We start from the raw sequence: 17,672 nt of genomic DNA on the forward strand, positions 1-17,672 counted from the left end.
ACTCAATCAAGTTGCTGGTATTGTGATTTAAAGATGAGGAAACAGACTCAGAGACATGAAAACGGCCCCAGGTCAGCATTATTAATGCTGGAGCCAGATGAATTCCAGTTCTGATCAATCTCATCCATGGAAGTCACTCAGCAATGACATTACACTCAGGCTTAAGACTACTTTTGTATGCGTCCTCTATCCCTGAATAAACCTAATTTATTAGGCACATAATTTCTGAGCCCTAATAAGTTTAGTTTTGGATACTTGACATATCATCTGACTAAATAAATTTAAAAAAGGAGGCATAAAGGCTGAAGACATATCTAGCAGTTATTTCCTCTGTAAGTCTTCAAAATTGGACACGTTGACTATATTTATATATAAAAGGTAAATCTGGTTGCACTGAAGAGGTGACAAGACATGTGTCTAAAGTGAAAAACAAAACCACCAGCTAGTTTTTCTAAGAATTAATAGAATCCAAAAGTGCTGTTATCTTACACTTTGATATAATGTAGATCATGTAAATCAATGTAAAAGATACCTAAGAATTTGAAAAAAATAAAACAAAAATGTTTTAGAAAATGTGAGAAAAAAAGGCAGTTTGGAATGAAGAGCTGGTTTATATAAAATGCAATTTTTAAAGTGACGTGTAAAAAAAAAAAAGTGACGTGTATCTTTCTTTTAAAGAAGAAAGTGTTCTTGATGAAATCACCAGCTCCCCAGCACAAGGCTCCAAAGCCCAGGCCTCACTACAAAGTTCTGTCCGAGTCCGACCATGCGGCCAACACACACTCACACGTGGGCGTGCGCCACGACAAGCAGGGACGGCCGCCACCTGGCCACCACCGAGTGATCCCGACACAGAGCCTCTTCAGTGAGAGCCCAAGAGCTGGCCCAAGGCTGCAGCCTGAGGGCCAGCCAGCAGCTCCCCACGACCCCCAGCCCCTTGGCCCTACCCCATTCCACCCCCTCCCACGCACACCCCAAACCCCTCCACACACCCTGGCCCCATTACACGTGTACCCCAGCCCCTCACACCCATGCCCAGACCTCTCACACAAGCACCAGGCCCATGAGTGTCCCCCAGAGAACTTACCCATCCCCTTGAGCATTGGTCTCCAAATTATGTATAACTTAAGTTGATATTATAAATACCTATTTCATCTATATCTTGACAGTTTATATATTCAAGTTGGTTAAAACTTTCATAGTAATTCCTTAACAGAAAAAAAGGGCAATCATCTTTTATATGGGTCCCTAATATTTAGGTATATATGGTACAATATTTATAGTATGGAAATACTAAGAAACCATCAGTAGCTTTTTGATCATTAATTACAACAAACTTAATAGAATTTTAGTAAAATTTGGTTTTCATAGGCTAGAGATTTTACAGATTGTAATTCTGCAGGAAAAATATTACCTTTAGAAGCTATCCACTAAATTATAAGATAATAAATAAATCTTATTTGCAACAATGTTCTCCAAATATGTACACTTTTACAAAACTACAGCTTAGTGTATTCACAGAGCTACTTTCAAGTAATGAAATTGAGATATATTTGAGATATACTTAAAAGTAAATGAGGGCCCTGGCCAGGTAGCTCAGTTGGTTGGACCATCATCCCAATACACCAATGTTGTGGGTTCGATCCCCCATCAGAACACATACAAGGATCAACCAATGAATGCATGAGTAAGTGGAACAACAAGTTGATGTCTCTTTCTCTCTCAAAATAAAATAAATTATAATAAATAAAACCACAGGAATATACAATTATTGTGCTTTCAGTGTGCATATGGTTGACTAGAAATGTCAATTCATTGCAAGGTGGGACTGGTACCAACTCCCCCACCTGCTGGGCAGCCAACCGCTGCTGTTTGAGGTGAGCCTCCATTTGGGACTTGAAGTCGTCTGCCTTCTTCTGATCACTAACCTTAGCCTGTTGCTCAACTGCTTGTGCCTTTTCTTTCTCCACTCTGCAAGGGAAAAAGGAGAAACTCATCAGAAACCACCCTACTAGGCATATAGCAACTAATATTAAGTGAAATCTGGCTGATTTTACATCATGAAGAGGTATCAAATTATTTTGATTTAAAAATAAAACACTTAAATCAAGATAATTAGAAACAGACAAATAGATAAAATCAAAACCAGAACCTTAATAAATGATCTCCAACTAGTACTTAAAATCAATAGGTCGAATAACATTAGGACACATTGAATAAACTATTTAGGAAGTAATTCTTTAATTCTAAAGTGTTAAAATTTCCAAATATCTGATAACATGTTAACCATTTCCTTACCTCTCAGCAAACGCCCTGATCTCCCATAATTCCAACTCTTCCTCTGCTACCCAGGTTTCAATAATGACAGGGCCAGTTTGCTTGGGTGTTTCTGGTCTCTTTGGCCGCAATGCACTTGACCGAAGGCCTTTCCTCTGAGGTGTAGGTGTTTCTTTGGAAAAGAAATCAGAGTATTTTAAGCAATATAGCTCCTAAAATTACAATACTTCTGGCATCTCCTCTTATATATTATGAAAAGCAGGGAGTGGCAAACATTTTCTTAAAAATCCAGATGGTAAATACTATGTGGACCAGATGGTCTCTGTAACAACTTTTTTTTTTTGGTATTTTTCCAAAGTGAGAAGCAGGGAGGCAGAGAGACAGACTCCCACATGCGCCCAACTGGGATCCACCTGGCATGCCCACAAGAGATCGATGCTCTGCCCATCTGGGGTGTTGCTCTGTTGCAACCGGAGCCAATCTAGTGCCTGAGGCGGAGGCCATGGAGCCATCCTCAGCACCTGGGCCAACTTTGCTCCAATGGAGCCTTGGCTGCGGGAGGGGAAGAGAGAGTTATAGAGAAAAAGGGTGGAGAAGCAGATGGGCACTTCTCCTGTGTGCCTTGGCCAGAAATCAAACCCAGGACACCCACACGCTGGGCCAACGCTCTACCACTGAGCCAACCAGCCAGGGCCCCTGTTACAACTTCTTAACTCTGCCTCTGTATCACAAAAGGAGCCAAAGACAATACACAAGTAAGTGTGGCTTTGCTCCAATCAAACTCGTTACGAAAAGGAGGTAGTGGGTCATGGGCCACAGTTGCTTGTCCCTGATACAAAGGCCTATGAACCTTTCCACAGCCTGTTCTCTCTGTTGGGAACACTGTTTCTAGCCTCCTACATCTCACTAAACCAAAGCCTACTTATCCTTCAGATCTCAACATGGGTACAATTTCCTTCAAGAAGCATAGCTCATTCTTCCCACTGTTGGGCTGGTGTCCTTGCCATGTACAACTCTGGCAATCTGTATTTCCCTATCAAGACACTGAGAAGGGGGGTTTGAGAGTAACCAATATAACAAAGAAATCTGAAACTATGAAAAATAGGTAAAATATCCTAATGATAAAATTTTCAAAATAAAAAGTATGAAGAGACGAACATCAACCTTTCCATACTCTTAAGGAACAGAAAGCTGAAGAATCAAAGGAAAGCAGTAGAATGAAACTGAAATAGCAGTAGGACCTGGTTTATAGAAAGTGATATAAGCAAAAAAATAAAAATAAAAAAGTAATTTAAGAAGACTGCAGTGTTTTGTACTGAAGGTTATGGAGTCAAGACTGAAGACTGGTCAAGAATAGCTTCTTCCACCTGTGTCTCTATCAACTGAGCCATCTAATACTGCTCCAGAACAACACTACTTTAATTATGCTAATATTTCATTGTCTACTAGGAGAGGTACCTCCCCTCGGTGTTCTTTTCAAAAAGGCCATTCTCGTCATTTATTCTCCAAGACAAACTTTTGAGTTAGTTAAATCAAGATAAAAAAACTAAATTTATGCATTTGGGGACAGTTAACTTCTATAAAGTAATGTGTTTCTATCTAAGAACACCATTTTCCTTTCACTCATTTTTGAATAGATTTTTTTATAAATATTTGTATTGCATATGTAAAGTAAAATTGATTTTTGTCTATATATCTTGAATCTGGACACCTTACTAAACTGTTTTTAATGCTAATAGTCTTTATTCTCAAGTATCTTTATTATATGCGGCTTAACTGTCTGTCACCGATAGCTTATTGGTTGCTTGCGAAACTGTACTAGCCAATGGGGTGAAGTTGCCACAGCATTCAAATAGTCCCGCCTTCTGGCATGCCACCTCACAAATTGTGGTTAAAGATTGGAGCAATTATTATGCTGTTAAGAAATATTAACACCAGAAGGGGACTTTGCAATGGTACAAGACTAGAGGTTCTCCAATTGAAAAATAATATCATAATAGCTAAGTCTTTGACTGGCTCCTCTAAAGGTGAAATACATGTCATTCCAAGAATTGATTTGGCTCCATCTCAAACAGGGTTGCCGTTTCAATTGAGACGTAGACAATTTCCTGTAAAACTTGCCTTTGCTATGACCATCAATAAGTCTCGGGGCCAAACACTTAAGCGTGTTGGCATTTTTTTACCTGAGCCTGCATTTGGACACGGTCAACTTTATGTTGCCTGTTCAAGAGTTCGTGAAAGAACGGACGTAAAATTAAAAATAATTGATGGTCCTCTGCAAGGCGAGCTTAAAAATGATGGAAAGATCTACACAAGAAATGTTGTGTACAAAGAGATCTTTGACATGTGAATTAACATTTTATTATTTAAATCACCTTTATTTATTGAGCTAGCGGTGGCTCTTAAGAAATGTACCGCCAGTGGTTTCCTTCATTGCACTCTACTTTAAACAATTAAGCAAGTAGAAGGGGGAAACCCCGTGGGGCAGTAAGCAAAGGGGCGTCCTCGCCGCCTGCCCTGGGTAATTCAGTTTGAATTAGCAGACACTTTTGCACAAATAATTTTAATTACAATTTATAATATCTAGAACAGCGGTCATTTCGTATGACCGCCGGGCTTTCTAGTATTATTATAACACGAGAACTTTTCTTTGCTCCTTTGAGAACAGGGGCTAGATCTCATTCCATATACTTGCCACCTAGTGCCTAACATGCAGGTGATCTATAAATGTTTCCTGAATAACTCCTTCGCCTCTCAGATGATTTCTACCCTGAACACCAAAGTATTTCACAGTAGCTTTAACTCTTGAGTCAACAAATCTTCACTGACCACTTGTGCGCCAGCTGTGGCAGCAGGTGCCTGGACCACAGTCAACCAGGCAGACTCAGTGGCTACCCTCTTGGAATGGATGATCTGGCGTCACTCACTGTTCCACATCTTAATTATAAGAGGCATTATAGGTCTTTGTACTCTCCTTGTTCTTGGTACAATGTCTATGGGTATCAGTGTGTGCTTAGTAGAATCTTCCTAGTTTATTAGTTAAATATCATTTTTAAATAGAACAGTTTGTAATAAAAATAATCTTTTTCAAAAGTTGAACAAAGAGTTAAAAAACAATTACAATCAAATTTGAAATCATAAAAAAATGTAGCCAGTTAATAATGAAAGAACAGAACCCTCTCTATCTCTTACCCTTTGGTGCTTCTGGAACTCCGATGGGGCAAATTATTTTTCTGATGCAATATTCAGATCGAATGCCATAAGGACCCACATCTCGCCTCTTAATTATTTCTGTTGTTGTGATTTCAGTTTCAGATGTTTCTATGGTGATTTAATTCACAAAGTATTAATAACCAACTAAAATATTCAGAAACTAAAGAGGTACAACATCTGCTGCTTTAAAAAGAGACACACATGGAATAAACTTCTGGAAACATTTAATTAACAAGTACAGGAATTGTTGTTAAAATGTAGTAATGCTGAGTTTCTTCCTCACTGAAAATTTCTAAACTGAGCAAAATGCTGTTTGGGGCAGCTTAGTTCTTGGTGGCAAAACTCATCCTAAATAATAAAAGCGCTAGGAGAGAAACAAGCGAGCATAATTTCAGATATCCTAGTTTAAATGATTTATACTGTATAACAGTGATTTTCAACCTTTTTCATCTCATAGCACAAATAAACTAATTACTAAAATTGTGCAGCACACCAAAAAATATATTTTTTGCCAATCTAACAAAAAATATAGGTATAATTTTGATTCACTCACACCGACGGCTATTGCTTTGCTGGCTGTCATTTTTTAATTTGATAATCTAAGAGGTCAGTGCCCCTGACCAAAACAGGTGCTGCATGTTTTAAAAATCCTTGCTGCACACTAGTTGAAAATTGCTGCTTTACAATAATAAGTATTTTTTTAAAATTCAGACTTGTTCCTACACAAGTGATTCGCCTTATAATTTGAACCCCCACCCTGCTTCCCTGCCTCCAGGCCTTTCTAGCATGTGTTACCAAACTTTAGCAAAGCTATATTTTTAAAACATAAGCATTATATTTTAATAAATAACAGATATTCTTAACCAAAAACCTTTACCTGTCCGTGTGGTCCCTCCTCCCGGAGGAGCCTTGGCTGCCATGTCGTCCCACCTCAAACTTGCCCACAGTAATCGTAACATCAGGCTCACTCCAGCTAAGGACTTCACGGTCTGAAGTCTGTACCTGAAAGGAAAAGCCAAGAATAAGCGCGCGCGCACACATACACACACACTTAAACTTAAGGATAGTTTCTTGTCCTCATTCAATATTTATAGTAATGTTTTGTAAGCATCCTGGCTATTATATGTTCCTTAATAAAAGAACTTTTTTGTTCCTAGGCATAACATGCATCTAACAACTTAAAAAGGGTTGGTAGTCACTTCAAATGCCATATAAATTTGTACAATAAGCATGCTTCATTGTAAGATAAATACAACAATTTATGAAGATTTTATAATTTAGCCTAATCCCAAAATAAGTGTTAGAAAAATTATGGAGAAAAGCATAACAGAGAAATAAATTGTGTTACAAATATGATAAGAGCTGTGAAGGATGAAATCTTAACTGACTGATTTTTGCTCAAACTAGAAATGTTTACATTTTCTCAAAAACCAAAACAAAACCAAAAAGACTTGGTAAATACAGTAAGACCTTTCCTTTCCAAATGGACAAAAATTTTTGTATCCAACTGGCAGTTAATTCTGCAGAACACAAATTCTTGGATAATGAATATTGCTAATATTATTAACACTTTAACTAGTACTAGTATAGTTTTGGAATCCTACAATACAACGAATAATAAAAAAGGACAACACTGCATTAGGTTACTATCAGGAGACAAGGAATCTCTGTGTTTCTTTCTAAACATTGTATGTAACGGTATTGAACATTTTAGATATTCTTTTCAAAATAATAAAAAAAATTTCAAAACAAATTTACAACTGCAATAAATTATATTTTAAAACAGAATTAACCATAAAACATTTAAAGCAGGCCTAGGCTGTTAATTCTCTATTAGTGATCTTTATTTAATTAAATACTTTATTGACATTTCCACATACTTAAATGAATACTCTGGTTCATTGCGATATAGAGAAAACATACAAAACTTAAATAATTTCCTCCTCTAAAAGAGGTAGACAATTTATAAGGCAATGCATTCTCTTCTTAATGTAAAGTTGGAAAAATGAACAATGTGAGAAAGGGAAATTTGAGCCCAAAAGTTGTTGCAACTTTTCAACTTCCTCTCTACACCTGTGACACCATTACTTTCTTCATTGTGTTATTACTCTGTGAATCCTCTGAATTGCACAAAATAATTTTTCCATTACAGGGCAAATGTTAACTAGTGCAGGGATATCCTAGGAGGGGGGAAGTGTATGTCACTTTCAGATCACACCCTGAAGAATGTCTTGGGAACTCTGGACTATTTGGAAAGAGAAGTGTTTTCTCATTGTCTTTCTTCTTCCTCTAATCACTCTACAAACAACACCTTTAAAGCATCTTTTTTACAATGAAAACAACCGGTGGGGAACACACCTTGTGTGTTACCAGCCTGTTCATTCACTCAAAAAATATTTGAGTGACTTCCATGTGTTAGGCTCAGCAAAAGGAGCTGGGCACATAGAAATGAATTCTATCTGTTCTGTGTCCTCAAGAGCTGTAACAGGAAAGCGCAAGGCAGGGGCAGCTGATTCAGAATAAAGCTTTGCCTGTGACTCTCAAACGACAAGGTGACTGACGAAGGCAAGGGGCACACATATACACACAAAGGGAAAATTGTGCAAAAAAACCCACATTTCTTTCCAAAAACCATGTCCGGTGTGCTGTGTCTGTCAGAAAGGGGGTGTGCAGTTGCAGCCAGAGACCAGAAAGTGGAGCCATAACATGCTGCACAAAATGCAAGTGCTAAGGAGGAGCCTTAGAGGCAGTCTGTATTAAGTAAGGCCTGTGACATTTATTCCACACTGGGTGGGTTGCAAAGGGAAGTACTTCTCATAGATGTGATAGACAGGTGACCAATGCTTTCCCCCTCTCAGCCCTGCAGTAGTTAAGTCCCCTTTAAATGCTTGCTCAGCTCAGTCAGGACATTCACAGGATAGATCTGCATTTTAGGAGGCTCCACAGGGAGACAACTACTGGTTCCAAGTGATGATAAAACATGGAGTCAGGGCCTGGGAAAAGGGAGCAAGGGAAAGGACAGTGTGCAGGGAAAAGAAGCCCTAATGAGTAAACGAGACACGTTTCACTTATTCAGTCTGGCTTAGTCATAACAGTAATAAAGATCAAACATGCACCTGTGGCAGCCTTAGCTCCTACTTTAAACATCAGAAATATCTTCTTCAACTGTGAATATAAAAATGCATTTCACATGCATGTTTTTTTATAGCTATACACTTTCAAAAATCGCATTCTAAAGTCAAGAATAATTTACATATCCAAAAATGCCTCTGTTAGATAAGAAGGGATTATGTTTCTTTCAACTTCAGCAAATTAAGATGTTAGCATATATCTGAAGGCAGTATCTGTTTAAAATGTACAGGAAGGTATTTCCTTCAATTTAAAAATGAAAACTTAACTAAACAGATACAAACTGTGCCCACAATGCATATTAAAACATAACAATACAAGGCTCCTGAAACCCAGCCGTGCAAAAAAGGGCCCTGGGTAACACTTGAGTGGAACCGGTCCAAAGAAGAAACTGCTTCCCAGTTGAGCCTACCTTCTATTTCATAATAGAAAAAAGCAGAAAGGTCGGCCTCCACCACTGCCAGGTCACTTTAATTAAAGTATTTGTACATAGTAACTTTTCCAGTGGGAAAGAAGTTACCTGCAGGACAGTCAAGGATACATTTTGGGACCGCTCTCAATGAAGAAAGCAGAAAAGTGCAGAGCAATCCTACAAATCCATGAACTGTAATGAAGAGTTTCCTTGATTCCCTGCAGGATTCTGCAAATCCTTCATTGCAGGCCCTGCAGAGAAATTGTACTTTTCAGCTGTCTCTATTGAGTGTGTAATGGAGTGATGATATTGTAATTCAAATCATAAAATGAGTTATAAAAACTTGGTCAAACCAACTATCACTAGTCATATTAATTCCTTTATAGAGTACTCATTTACACTTTCTCTTTTAGTCTTTTGTAACACCAGCTAATTGGCATAAAAAGGAAACAAAATAAGCAGATATTTAACTTAAAGAAACTGGGACCATATTGAAAAATCACAGAAATGAAGCCTGCTCAGTAACTTGCAGAATTAATCAATTTCAGAATCCTAACAAATATAACAGCTCCTTCCTGATTTCTGAGCGTGTGCCATAAAGAACTCTTCATGTGTACATTCCATCCTTCTCAACCGTAAGGTGAACGGAAAAAAAGACAAGGATGCGAAAAAGGACAAAGAGAGGTTCAATATGTCAACTGTGACATAGCAAATAAGGTACTGGGTACAATTCTGGAAAACTAGGCACTAATCCTAACTTGGTCTCTGTGGGCAGAGGCAAAGTATTTTATGTGTATGAAAGATAAGAAAGTAAGAGTCCCCTTATAAAACTACAAGATCTCACAACTCCTAACAATACATACTTGTGACTCATCCTCAAAGCCTAATGCCCAAGGTATTCTAAATGAAAACTACTTCTGGGTTTTTAAAAAAATCTCCAAGCAATCTCAGAGACTACCTTTATTCAAATAACTCCAGAACAAAGGTTTATCATGCAATTAAATTACATTAGGAAAATTTCCTCATTATAACAACCCAGCAATTTACAGGTAAGTTTCCTATGTCTTAGGTTTTTATGAATGACCTAACAAAAATAAAATACAGTGTGATTCACAATTGGGAATCTGTGTATGCAGAGGGTCGAATTCAGTTATACACAGATTTTTGACCACACAGGTGTCTGGTACCCTAACCCCATATTACTCAAGGGTCAATTGTATGAACATTGCAGAAAGTTGGTAGCTATCCAATCCTGTTACTATCTCACTCCCATGGCCAACCCATGGCAGTAATTTGGAAAGTTAGACCATAAAAACCTCTGTGTGTCTGCCATGCTTCTTTTCTCTTGTGAGAAAATCAAACTTCATTTGAAAGGATTCCCTCCTATTTTCAGTCTTTAAATATATTCTTCTCTATCTTTTCTCTATTATCTCAATTTCTTTAAAAAAAAAAAAAAAAGAAATATTAAATCATTCTTTTAAACTGTCTGCCTTCCCCAGTATGTATATATTTTAAAGTACATACCTCCAAGTGATACCAAAGGTTGGTCTAGGAGAAGGATATGGCCATATGTCCAAGGCAGGTTTAGCATTGTAATTAAAATAAGGGACTTCGCGGATGCCTCCTTTTCTGGCCAACTTTTTCAAGTCATCATTAGGCAAAACAAAGATGCTCTTCTTGCTGCTCTTGGTAACAAACTTTCTATAGGATGGCAGAGCTGTACCTGAACGAGTCTTCTTAGGTCTTGAAAATTTCATGAGTTTCACTTTGTCTCTTGTAGAATATTCTTTGCTCACAGTCATCGAGGTCACTAGAGTGCCTCCTGTGGTTGTCAGTGAATCTGTCACTGTCGTGGTGACCACAGTTTTGCTCTGCTCCTTCACAGAAATGATGTCCACACTACTGCCCGTGGAGGGTGTGGAAAGTTTTGTTACGGTTGTAGTGGTGGTTGTGACAGTGGACTTGGCACAGTTTTCTGTGGAGGAGACCACTGTCTGCTTATCGCCTTCTGCTACTTTGATCACAGTTTTTGACTCGGTGGCCAGTGTCGATGTCATGGTGGTGACTTCTGTGATGACTGTTTTCCTTTTAGATTCTCCATTGATTTTTTCATCTTTGTTGGTGGGCAGACCATTTTCATCAATAAAATCGTTACTGAGGTTAGATTCCTCTCCAGAAGCAATAGGTGATGGAGAAACTGGATTCATTTCTGAGGTTTCAATTTCCATATCTTCTACCTGATTCAATGAACTGCTCTCTGGACAAGATGGTGTCAGTGTGCTAGTTTGTGCTCTCTCAGACTCTTTGGTTAAAGGGAGAGTCTCTGGGCCATCTGGCAAGTCACCTTCAGCATCTGAAGATCGCAGTACGTATGATTTTGTTTCCAAGTTGTTTTTTATATTACAGTCTTCCATGACAACATCACCATTCATGAATGGCTTTACAGCAGATTCTTTAACAGTCAAAGACTTAATATCATTTTCAGGAATTACTCTATTTATATTATTAACCGTTGGTTCAACATCACCACTGACTACTTTACTCTCAGAAACTTCTTTCAAATATACTTTAGGTTTACTATCTTTTCCATTTATTTGAAAGGTACTGGCTTTCTCTCCTTTTCTTTCAGAGTCTCGATTTTCGTTATTCTTTTTGTCAGTGCTACTTTTTAGACTTATCTGATCAATACACTTATTAACTGTTCTTTCCTCTAACTTTTGTTCTTGACTTGTTTTTTTACCATTTGCTTCAGTTACCTTACCCTGCAGCCCATCACAGTTTCCAGTGGACTTATCTGAAACAAACTCAGATTTCAATGGCTCCAAGCCTTCAATATCTTGTTTTTGAGTTATGAACTGCTCAGAAATACTGTCATTGCTATTCTGAACAATCATATCTTCTTCACTGCTGTCTTGAATAGACATAGTATCAGAACTATTTTCCAAAGTGCTATTATATTCAAAGTCACACCCCAGTTTTCCTTCAAAGTCTGTTGCTTTTGACATAGATGGAATATCTCTGTCATTAGTACTCTTAGCTACTGGTGGTAACAAAGGGCTCTGGGAAGGAGAAACAATGCTGTCATTATCCTCCTGTGTGAGTGGTTTTTTGTTCTTAGAGATCCAAATACCAATTTCATCTGCACTGGTTTGTTTAGAGCCATCAATGAGAAAATCACTTCCTTTTGTTTTAACCTTACTACTAGGTTCCATGCTTTTACTGGTTAATTCAGAGAGACTCTCCTCTATGTCATTTCCAACAGAATTTTGTTTCTGACAGTTTGTCTCTGGGTTCGGAATGGAGATGTCATCTAACATTTGATCTTTTGGATAAAGTTTGCTTGTTCTATTATCAGGATCACTGATTTCCAGAATTGAGGAATCACTTTGTGAACATCCCCGCATAAAGTCTTCAGAATTATCCTTACTTGTATTAGGGATTTGTTCTTGAATAAGCAAGTCACTCTGACCGCCTTCTTTTGCTTTTGTTATTACCGGTGACTCAGACAGACCTTTCACAGAACTTGCAGAGGTCTTTCCTGAACCCTTAAGTCCAGCCTCCAACTTCATTTTTTCAAGTCGCTGCTTTTCTTCCAGTGTAAACTGTTTAATTCTCCTTTCAAGAAGTCCATCTAGTTTGGATGATTTAATTTTCTTTTTATAACTAGTCCTTAGATGAAAACCCTCACTCACATTGACCAAATCTACTTGAGAACTTTCCTGACAGTTTACATGTGCCTCTGTTTTCACATCATCATCTATTTCCATTGGTTCTTCTTTAAAAGATTTATCATTGTCAGACTCTAAAACTTCTTTTACATCTGTGAAACAAAGACATTTTTATAAGTGACATTTTTAGTCTGAGTTGTGAAATTCATTATAATATTTTTATTTTAATAACCATTTTTCACTAAAAATAAGTATAAATATCTATATAAAACAAAGTTCTTAATGTATGAATACAATAGGTTAATAGACAGGGCTAAATTTTATAAAAGGTTAAAAAGCCAATACATATCAAATTTTTAAATATTTGGATTTTCAGTATCTAAAAATGATGGAATGCTTCCATAAAAATTACTTAATATATGATAGCTATGCACACACCAGTCCCTTCATGTAAGATTCTGTATGGAGTATTTCGTAGTTATAAAATATCTTAAAGCTCATGTATCATCTAGCTTATCTAGTTTTTAAAAGGTGACTTTTCACAAAACACAATATCCACACAACATTAAATGTAGAGTTTTCTGATGACAGCAATTCCATATGTCCACATAAGAACTTGTACACAAATGCTCATATCTACATTATTCATAACAGCTCAAAAATAGAAAAGACCCAAATATCCATGGACTAATGAATGAAAAAAATGTGTAAATATCCATATAACTGAGTATTGTATTTTTTGGAATTTTTTTTTAACTGAGAGGTGGGGAGGCAGAGAGACAGACTGCCGCATGTGTTCTGGGATCCACCTGGCGAGCCCCCTACTGGGTGATACTGCCCCTGCCCATTTGGGGCTGCTGCTCCACTGTTTGGCAACTGAGCTATTTCAGTGCCTAAGGTGAGACCATAGAGCCATCCTCAGCACCCGGGGCCAACTTGCTTAAGCCAAACTAGCCATGGCTGCTGGAGGGGAAGAGAGAGAGAGAGAAAGAGAGTGAAAGAAGGGAGAAAGGGAGGGATAGAGAAGCAGATGGTTGCTTCTCCTGTGTGCCATGACCAGAATCAAACCCAGGACTTCCACAGGCCAGGCTAACACTCTACTGCTGAGCCAAATGGCCCAGGCCTTATTTGGAAGTTTGTTTTTTGTTTTTTTTTCTGAAGCTGGAAACGGGGAGAGACAGTCAGACAGACTCCCGCATGCACCCGACCGGGATCCACCCGGCAGGCCCACCTGGAGCGATGCTCTGCCCACCAAGGGGGCAATGCTCTGCCCTTCCGGGGCATCGCTCTGGCGCAACCAGAGCCACTCTAGTGCCTGGGGCAGAGGCCAAGGAGCCATCCCAAGCGCCCGGGCCATCTTTGCTCCAATGGAGCCTTGGCTGCGGGAGGGGAAGAGAGAGACAGAGAGGAAGGAGGGGGGGGGGGTGGAGAAGCAGATGGGCTCTTCTCCTGTGTGCCCTGGCCGGGAATCGAACCCGGGTCCACTGCACGCCAGGCCGACGCTCTACCGCTGAGCCAACCGACCAGGGCCTGGAAGTTTTTAAAAATGAAGCAATATTGATACATCCTAACAGATAGATGAACCTGGACACAAATATCACATCTTACATGATTCTGTTTATTCAAAATGTAAAAATAGGCAAATGAATAGAGACAGAAAGTTAACTGGTGGGCTGGGGAAGGGTACTTAGGGAGGACTGGAAATGCTAATAGATATGAGTTTCTTTTCGGGGTGATGAAAATGTTCTAAAATTGATTGTGGTGATGGTTGAACAACTGTGAAATACTAAAAACCACTACATTATACACTTTGAATGGCTGAATTACATGGCATAAAGATTATGTTTCAATAAAATTACACTGCTCACAAAAACCAGGGGGTATTTCATCACTTCATATTCATTTTGAAATATCCCCTATTTTTGTGAGCAGTGTATTATTAGAAGAGACAAGGCTGTCCATTTCCCGCTGTGCGAACTAGCTCCAGTGCACCCTTATCAACACACACCAGGCTGTCCTTCACACTCACCCTCCTTACCTTGGTCCTTCTCAGTGACCTTTGAAATGTCCATTTCACTTTGGTCTGCTTCTTTTGCTGCATCTGAATTTTTTACCTCATCTTTCTCAGAATCAGACTCTGTTTTTAATTTTTTTGGACTTTGTGGGCTTTTTCTTTTATCTGATTCATCCATATTTTCATCTACATTAGTTTTGGCTAAAAAGAACCAAGTATATAGTAACTATAAATAGTTCAAATATTAGCAATTTAATATATCTAGTTTAGTAGAAATTATCAAGTATTTTCCAATAATATATAGTCCATTATTTTTCATTTTAAAAAAAAGTTGACACAAATAAAGCAAAAAAAGGTTCACCACCAAACCCAGTGAAATATAGAAATATAATAAAGTGTCTTCAGAAGAAAAAAGAAAATATGGAAAATGGCAATTAATATATATCTATCTATCAACAATTGAATCTTAAAAAAAAAGTAAACAAAAACAGAAACAGACTCATAGATACAGAGAACATTTTGACCATGCCACAGGGGCTGGACTTTGGGGGAATGGGTGAAAAAGATGAAGAAACTAAGAAATACAAATTGGTTGTTACAGAATAGTCACAGGGATATGAGATACAACATGGGGAACGTAATAAGTAGTATTCTAATAACTATGTATGGTGTCAGATGGGTGTGAGATTTATTGGGATGATCACTTAATAAGTTATATAATGTCCAACCACTGGGGTGTACAACTGAAACTATATGTCAACTGTAATCTAAAAATAAAATTGGTTTTAAAAAATAAAAATGATTTAAAAATCTAAAATGAAAAGAAAGAAAAAAGATTGGCCAAATTAACTAAACTGTGAAAGACTACAGGGAGGTGTCTAGGGAAGAGGTATGAGGGTCTGGGGTGCTGTCATGTACTGTATCTCTACCAGAGTGTGTGTAGTCTGTGAAAATCCAGCCAGATTTTATCTGCGAGTCATTTTCTTTATGTTTACTCTACTTCAATATTTATGTTTACTGTACTTCAATAAAATGGTTTTTTAAAAAGTTGAAAGATCAGATACCATATATACTTTCTTACATGTTCAGGTGACCAAAAGCATACAAGGAATGGCTGCATTATATATGCACTTTAGAAGCCTTCACACAGCCCTGGCTGGATAGCTTGGTTGGTTAAAAGCATAATCTTGAAGTACAGAGGTTGCAGGTTCGATCCCACGTCAGGACACATATAGGAACAGAGACAGACAGAAAGGAAGAGAGATGCTCCTGTCCTCCTAATTTTTCTGTCTGTCTCTCTCTCTTCCCCCGTCCTCTCTCAATAAAGTCAATAAATAAACGTTAAAAAACTTAAAAAAAAAAGAAAAGAAGTCTTCACATCTGAGGCTATTTCAACCTGCTCATTGACTACAGAAAGTCTGCATCAGTGATTTCTCACATACAGTGTGTTACAGACCCATATTAGAATTGCATAAATGGTCTACAGCCATACCACCCTGAACGCGCCCGATCTCGTCTGACCTCGGAAGCTAAGCAGGGTCGGGCCTGGTTAGAACTTGGATGGGAGAATTGCATAAATGTTCTCATCTCCTAAGCAAAAAAACCCCACAAACACACACAAAAAACTGCACAAAATTTTATAATCAACTTCAAAGGATTCTTGATAGCTATGAAGTATTATCCATGGACTGTAGGTGAAGAATACTTAAGTCTATATCACAGAATAAAAGACAATATCGAAATGTTTAGACCTAATTTACTGGCAACAGTAAAAATGGCATCTCTGAGACAATGAGGACAATGGGAATGTAATTTGAGAGTGAGATTATTTTATTTATTTATTTATTTTTTTTGTACTTTTCTGAAGCTGGAAACGGGGAGAGATAGTCAGACAGACTCCCGCATGTACCCGACCGGGATCCACCCGGCACGCCCACCAGGGGCAATGCTCTGCCCACCAGGGGGCGATGCTCTGCCCCTCCGGGGCGTTGCTCTGCCACGACCAGAGCCACTCTAGCGCCTGGGGCAGAGGCCAAGGAGCCATCCCCAGCACCCGCGCCATCTCTGTTCCAATGGAGCCCCGGCTGTGGGAGAGGAAGAGAGAGACAGAGAGGAAGGAGTGGGGGGGGGGGTGGAGAAGCAAATGGGCACTTCTCCTATGAGCCCTGGCCGGGAATCGAACCCGGGTCCCCCACACACCAGGCCGATGCTCTACCGCTGAGCCAACCAGCCAGGGCCAAGAATAAGATTATTAATATGTTAACTATTGTTAATTTGTTGAATGTGATGATGACTATGAAAAAATATCCATTTTAGCTAGAGATACATTTACTTTAAATACAGGGGAAAGAGCCTGACCAGGCGGTGGCGCAGTGGATAGAGCATCAGACTGAGATGCGGAAGGACCCAGGTTCGAGACCCCGAGGTCGCCAGCTTGAGTGCAGGCTCATCTGGTTTGAGCAAAAGCTCACCAGCTTGGACCCAAGGTCGCTGGCTCCAGCAAGGGGTTGCTCGGTCTGCTGAAGGCCCGCGGTCAAGGCACATGTGAGAAAGCAATCAATGAACAACTAAGGTGTTGCAACGCGCAATGAAAAACTAATGATTGATGCTTCTCATCTCTCTCCGTTCCTGTCTGTCTGTCCCTGTCTATCCCTCTCTCTGACTCACTCTCTGTCTCTGTAAAAAATAAATAAATAAAAAAAATAAAAAAATACAGGGGAAAGAATTCCTGGGAAAAAAAAGACTGATAGAATTTGATCACTGTTGAAGTTGAATGATGGTTAAATGAGAGTTTATTATTCTATTTTCTTTTCTTCTGTGTAATTTCAAATTTTTCATAAGAAAAAAAATGAAACGCACAAAACAGAACTATTAATAGATGAATATTCTTGGGCTTTAGAGGCATTTTCTACCTTTTATTTTCTTCTTCACATGAACTAAAATATCTCAAGGACTTAGC

At 38.7% G+C, this 17,672-nt stretch overlaps 1 protein-coding gene across 13 annotated transcripts in view; it reads right to left on the minus strand.

Annotated features, from left to right (window-relative positions):
* Nucleotides 1-17,672, minus strand: part of BPTF (bromodomain PHD finger transcription factor) — a 178,824-nt gene that overhangs the window by 55,954 nt on the left and 105,198 nt on the right. For 9 of the 13 annotated variants that reach the window (XM_066386496.1, XM_066386495.1, XM_066386492.1 and 6 more), the window contains 6 exons: nucleotides 14,738-14,914; nucleotides 10,556-12,851; nucleotides 6,368-6,492; nucleotides 5,470-5,598; nucleotides 2,299-2,449; nucleotides 1,848-1,971 (listed from right to left, as the gene is read on the minus strand). In XM_066386496.1, coding sequence (XP_066242593.1) covers nucleotides 1,848-1,971; nucleotides 2,299-2,449; nucleotides 5,470-5,598; nucleotides 6,368-6,492; nucleotides 10,556-12,851; nucleotides 14,738-14,914 — 3,002 coding nt within the window. The remainder of the gene's footprint in view (nucleotides 1-1,847; nucleotides 1,972-2,298; nucleotides 2,450-5,469; nucleotides 5,599-6,367; nucleotides 6,493-10,555; nucleotides 12,852-14,737; nucleotides 14,915-17,672) is intronic. The other 4 variants (XM_066386499.1, XM_066386497.1, XM_066386488.1 and 1 more) reach the window with 2 other exon arrangements.

The sequence above is a fragment of the Saccopteryx leptura genome, chromosome 5 (genome assembly GCF_036850995.1).
Source record: "Saccopteryx leptura isolate mSacLep1 chromosome 5, mSacLep1_pri_phased_curated, whole genome shotgun sequence".
NCBI classification, from domain to species: domain Eukaryota; kingdom Metazoa; phylum Chordata; class Mammalia; order Chiroptera; family Emballonuridae; genus Saccopteryx; species Saccopteryx leptura.